At 39.3% G+C, this 6,283-nt stretch overlaps 1 protein-coding gene across 1 annotated transcript; it reads left to right on the forward strand.

The window, feature by feature from the left end:
- Positions 1 to 1,248: 1,248 nt before the first annotated feature.
- On the forward strand, positions 1,249 to 2,190 carry LOC101425096 (olfactory receptor 51A4-like). Its single transcript, XM_004447279.2, has one exon. The coding sequence runs from the start codon at positions 1,249 to 1,251 to the stop codon at positions 2,188 to 2,190; it is 942 nt and encodes a 313-aa protein (XP_004447336.2).
- Positions 2,191 to 6,283: the final 4,093 nt, after the last annotated feature.

The following is a 6,283-nucleotide window of genomic DNA, read 5'->3' on the forward strand; positions in this document are numbered from 1 at the left end:
ACATCAATGATCAAGAGAAAAGCTGAATGACCAGGAGAGAGAAAGAAAATCTTAACTCAAAGTAATGTCAGACCATGTGTCAGTCAGGGTGCCAGCAAGAAATAGATGCATATTTTGACAGCACAACATTGTGAATGTAATTAGGAGCACTGAATTTTATATGTGAATGCAGTTAAAAGAAGAACAATTAGGCTGTTTATGTAGTACCAGAATACACATTTATATAAAACAACAACAACAACATAGGACTGTACAACACAGTGAACCCTAATAAAAATAATGGACTACAGTTAATAGTAAAATTATTAAAAAATCCTTCATGAATTGTACCAAATATATCACACTAATGTTACTCATAGGGTGGTATATGGGAACCCTATATTTTATGCATGATTTTTATGTAAACTTACATCTCTGATTTTTTAAAAAAGGGTCAACTGAGGGGAATTTATTGAAAGATCTCTTTAGAGATGTGTGTGCAGGGATAAGAGGACAATGGGAGATGCAGATGTACCCAGGGGTCCAGAGTGGGAAGGAAGGATGCAGAGAATGACTAGCACCGACTGGTAGGTGGCTTCCACAACAAAAATACATAATGTTTTTGTAGACAGCTGGTAATCATTCAGAAAAATATATAAATAATAATGAATAAATGATAGCAGCAACATCAAAAGTATCCTAAGAATAAATCTTACAAAAATACAAAATTTTTTATGGAGAAAATGATAAAAAATTTTGCCAGATATTCAAGAAGATTAGAGGAAAGGAAAATACATCCTTTCTTTAGTTAGAAGACATGGTATAAAAATGGGTTACTTTACCCCAAAATGTATGAAACTCATTGAAATTTTAAAATAAATTAACAAGTGACAGATTTCAATATTTACATAAAAAAGCAAGAGTCTTGGGTTTGTTGATTAGGAAGTGACATATCTTAGTTGAACTATCATATTTGTATAAGAATTGAATGTTTTATCTGTCTTAACTTGCATCAGTGATAAGATTTTATTTTAATAACAACTTGATTTCCTTTCTCTCCATTTATGTTTTTAGTTTGATCTTCATATCTTTTTACCTACCTATTTTTCCTCATTTAGGTGTGTATCTAAGATTTATGTATAGAACACTTAGTTTTAGCTGAAGTCAATGAATGCAACAGGATAGAATGAGGAATTTGACCCAACTAATTTGCACCACTACAGGAAGCCTCTTCTGAGTCTTTCATCTTGATTCTGTCATTTTGCTGACATGTCCATCATCAACACCTCTGAAGTGGAAATCTCTACCTTCTTCTTGATTGGTATCCCAGGGATGGAACATGCACACATTTGGATTTCCATGCCCATTTGCCTCATGTACCTTGTTGCCATGGTAGGGAACTGCACTATCCTCTTTTTTATAAGAACAGAGCCTTCTCTGCATGAACCCATGTACTATTTTCTCTCCATGCTTGCTCTTTCTGGCCTGGGATTATCCCTCTCCTCTCTTCCTACCATGCTAAGGGTTTTCTTGTTCAATGGACCAGAAATTTCTCCAGATGCCTGTATTGCACAAGAGTTCTTCATTCATGGTTTTTCAGCTATGGAATCATCTGTACTTCTCATTATGTCCTTTGATCGCTTTATTGCTATCTGCAACCCCCTGAGATATACCTCTATCCTTACCAGTGCCAGAGTCATCAAATTAGGGCTTGCTTTTTCTCTCAAAAATATTTTGTTGGTTCTCCCTTTCCCTTTCACTCTAAAGCACCTAAGATACTGTAAGAAGAATCTCCTATCCCATTCCTACTGCCTTCATCAGGATGTCATGAAGCTGGCCTGCTCTGATAATAAGGTTAATGTCGTCTATGGCTTATTTGTGGCTTTCACAGGCATCCTTGAATTAGCTTTTATTTTCATGTCCTATGTGCTGATACTGAAAACAGTGCTGAGCATAGCATCCAAGAGGGAAAGGCTCAAGGTCCTCAATACATGTGTGTCCCACATCTGTGCTGTGCTCATCTTCTATGTGCCCATTGTCTCCCTAGCTGTCATCTACCGGTTTGCCAAACACAGTTCCCCAGTCATTAGAATCCTCATGGCTGATGTTTTCCTGCTGGTGCCTCCATTGATGAACCCCATTGTATACTGTGTAAAAAGCCAACAGATAAGAAATCTGGTCCTAGGGAAACTATGTCAGAAGCAAAGCTGACAGGGATGCTAAATCACAATCAAACCCAGTTAATAAATTATAGCAGAACAAGCATAGAATGAATGAGTAAGAAACCATACCATATTCTAACTACATTATGATATTAACACTTGAGAATTTTATTAAGATTGGAGAACCAGCCTTGCAAATTTATTGCTTTAGGAATTAGGCTTGAGGCCCAGAAGTAAACATAAACTGCATTTCCAGTTTCCTCTTTCACCCACCTTGCTTAACCAGTCTTATCAATACAAGGTATGTTTACCAATTTCATCCTATTTAAAGACATATTCTAAAGTATTTATTTGAGAATTAATAGCAGACATTTATCTGACAACTGGATGGGATCAATAGTGATAGTGGTTAAAAATTGCCTCTCATTTCAAATATTTCTCTTTATCACAGTTTTGACCTATATGAAATGTGTCTGCACTCAGATGAAGCACTGAGATGAGGCAAAGACTCTCACATGCATATCATCACCAGAAAAGCAAAATGCAAAGGTTATAAAAATAGAGAAAAGTTTCATTCATTCCTTCCTTTCAACAATTTTTTCTGGAGCATTCAAATATCACCTACTAAACTCTGCAGTGTAAGTCAGCTTCCTGTCTTCCAGGTTTCTATGTACATTTTTTATAATACTATACCTCATTTTACTATACTCTTTTGTTTCTCTCCCATGTATTGGTTCTTTCTCATGCAAGAATTTAAACCCTTTAAAAGGATAATTTTTCACAAAAGGTAAAATCATGACTCTCACACAATTATAAAATGAACATCCAATAAATTTCTTATTTAACTCTTTTCTTAAATTATTATTTTATTTTTATTTTTATTTATTTTTTATTGTACTTCTCTCCCCTTCCTCCCCTTCCCTTTGTTTGCTTTCTTGTGTCCATTCTCTGTGTGTTCTTCTGTGTCCACTTGCATTCTCATCAGGCGAGGAGCCAGGCAAGTGTTAGAACAATTGCAATTGAGAAACTATATAACAAATATATTTACTGATCAGAAATATTGAAGTGAATTTGCCAAGGTACAAAAATGGCTTTTTCTGCAATGGGGGAGGAGGTCAATTGAACCTATACCAGATAAATGTATTTTCATGTCTGCAAACATGAATTAATTTGATTGCTGTTAGTATCTACAAATAAAGAGTTGTAGATAATAAAATAACTCAAAAGCCATGAATGATATGGTCTCATACAATCAGAATCAGATAATCCACAAGAGTATGCACTAAACAATGCCCAGATTTCCATTGAAGTGCACATTTTTTCCTATGGTCTACATTCTTTTTTAAAATATATTTTTATTACAGAATCGTGAACCTACAAAACAATAATCCACAAGTGTAAAACTCCCATACAACACCCCATCATCAACACACCACTCCATTGTGGAACATTTGCTACAAATATGAGATAATATCATCAGACTATATTTACAAACTATGATCATAACATATATTTGAAATATTCTTTACATACCCCCTATTATTAACACAGTACCTGTCTGGCATTGATGCAAGAATATTACAGTATTGTTGTTAACTATAGTCTATGGGCTACATTAACTGTATTTTTCCCATGCTTCTCCACATTACCACTACTCTGCAATAATGACGTGCATCTGTTCTAGTTCACAGAAGTACATTCTTGCATTTGTATTATTAACCACAGTTCTCTTCAACCTCTGGGTTCACTGTGTTTTGCTCCTAGATAATTCTTTAGCCTTCTCTCAATTAAGATTTATATCCCCAGACTATCCTTTTCAGCCACAATCCCACTTATAAACCAGTTGCTACTCACTATAATGTGTTACCATCAACTCTATCCATTTCCACACTTTTACAGTCAAGTTAACTAAAACTTCTATATACATTAAACATCAGTACTCCTTTGCAGCCCTTCTCTTATCTCCTAATAACCTGTACTCTAGGTTTTAACTCCATACATTTATTCATCATATTTTGGTCCTATTAGTGAGACCATGCAATATTTGTTCTTTTGTGTTGGCTTTTTTCACTTAGTATAATATCTTCAAGATTCATCCATGTTATCATATGTGCCCCAATTTCATTTCTTCTTACTGCAGCATAGTATTTCATCATATGTATATACCACAATTTGTTTGCCCACTCATTGGTTTGCAGTCACCCCTCGGGCTGAAGTGTGGTTTGCTGGCCTGGCAGGGGAGCAGCCGTGGCAGGCCAAGCCACTGCCCCCATAATAGGGTGGCTGGTCGGACTCATCGCCACCCCTGAAGGAAGCTCGGCATGGGCGTAGAGTGCCCTTGGGTCTCCCATTCTCGGCAGCCATGCTTCCGCGGCCGCCCCTCCTCCTGGATGGCGCCACACGATGCCTGTGGGGCGGCACCCTTCTTCTTTCTCCCTGCGCAGGTGCAGGGCGGAAAATTCCAGTCTGCCCTTTTCCCCTCCCCTGACAGCAGCAACAGCCAGGCGTGGGCGGAAAAATCCAGTCTGCCCTTTTCCCTCCCCCCGACAGCAGCAACAGCCAGGCGTGGGTGGGAAACTCAAGTCTGCCCTCTACCCCAGCAACAGCAGCCACCAATCCCTAAACCCTGCCCCTTCCCCCAGCAACAGCAACAGCAACAGCAAATCCCTAATCACCACCTCTCCCCCGTCCAGTACCTCCCACTGACCTTTCGCCGGCAACCAATCAGAACAGGGAGTGGCTTCGACCAATCAGCCTTCCCCAGCCCCTATAAAACTGTTGCCTCCCCCTCAATAAAGTGGACTTGCGTGTTTACCTTGTCTCCACGGTAGTTCTTCTGCCGTGCGCCCTCCAGTCCTGAAAGCCCCTGACAAGGGCCTGGCCTCCCTTGTCCCCAGTTCGTCGCCTGCTTCTCTGGGCGACCCCTTCGTTGCCTGCTTCTCCGGGCGACCCCTTCGTCACCAGCTTCGCCGGGCGACCCCGTCAGCCAAACCGCGCAACCCCTTGTGAGACCGATCCCTCGTCTGCTGCCGGACCGACCCCTCGTCCCAAGCGGGACCGACCCCTCGTCCAGAGCTGGACCGACCCCTCGTCCGCAGCCAGACCCCTCCTCTACTGACCGAGCAAGCCGCCGCATTGGTTGATGGAGACTTGGATGTTTCCATATTCTGGCAATTGTGAATAACACCACTATGATCATTGGTGTGCAAATGTCTGTGCATATCACAGTTTTCCATTCTTCTAGATATATTCCTAGCAAAGGAATTGCTGGATCATATGGCATTTCTATAATGAACTTCCTGATGAACCACTTAACTGTCTTCCACAGAGGCTGCACCATTTTACAATCCCACCGAGAATAAAGTATTGTTCATATTTACCTGCACTTATTTCATGTGCTTTGTGGCTACTTATATTTCCTCTTTGGAAAAATACCTCTTCAAGTCTTCTGCCCATTTTTAGTTGGGTTGCTTGCTCTTTAATTGTTGGATTGTATGATCTCTTTATATAGAAAGGAAACCAAACCCTTATCAGATATGTGGTTTCTAAATATTTTGTCCCACTGAGTGGGCTGCCTTTTCACGTTTTTGATGAAGTCCTTTAAATCACAAAAGTGTTTAAGTTTGAGGAGGTCCCAGTTATCCAGGTTTTCTTTCATTGCTCATGCTTTCTCCATGAGATTTAAGAATTCACTACCTACCACACACAGGCTTTTAATTGTTTACTTACATTGTCTTCTAGGAGATTTATAGTTCTACCTTTGATCCATTTTTAGTTAATTTTTATATAAGGTGTGAGAGGGAGGTCCTCTTTCTTTCTTTTGAATATTGTCATCCAGTTCTCCCAGCACCATTTGTTGAAAAGAATGTTCTGCTCCAGCTGGGTAGATTTCATAGGCTTTTCAAAAATCAATTGACTAAATATGTGAGGGTCTTTTTCTGTACCATCAATTCGGTTCCATTGATCTATGTGTCTATCTTTATGACAGTACCATGCTGTTTTCACCATTGTAGCTAGGTAATATGATTTAAGGTCTGGAAGTGAGAGTCATCCAATTTTGATTGTCCTTTTTAAGATGCTTCTGGCTATTCAGGGCCCCTTATCCTTCCAAATAAATTTGATAATTTTATTTTCCATTTGTT

This window comes from Dasypus novemcinctus, chromosome 10, assembly GCF_030445035.2.
Source record: "Dasypus novemcinctus isolate mDasNov1 chromosome 10, mDasNov1.1.hap2, whole genome shotgun sequence".
NCBI classification, from domain to species: Eukaryota; Metazoa; Chordata; class Mammalia; order Cingulata; family Dasypodidae; genus Dasypus; species Dasypus novemcinctus.

Bases quoted from the DNA above. Each gene is read 5' to 3' on its own strand.
- LOC101425096 (XM_004447279.2), top strand. From the start codon at position 1,249: ATGTCCATCATCAACACCTCTGAAGTGGAAATCTCTACCTTCTTCTTG.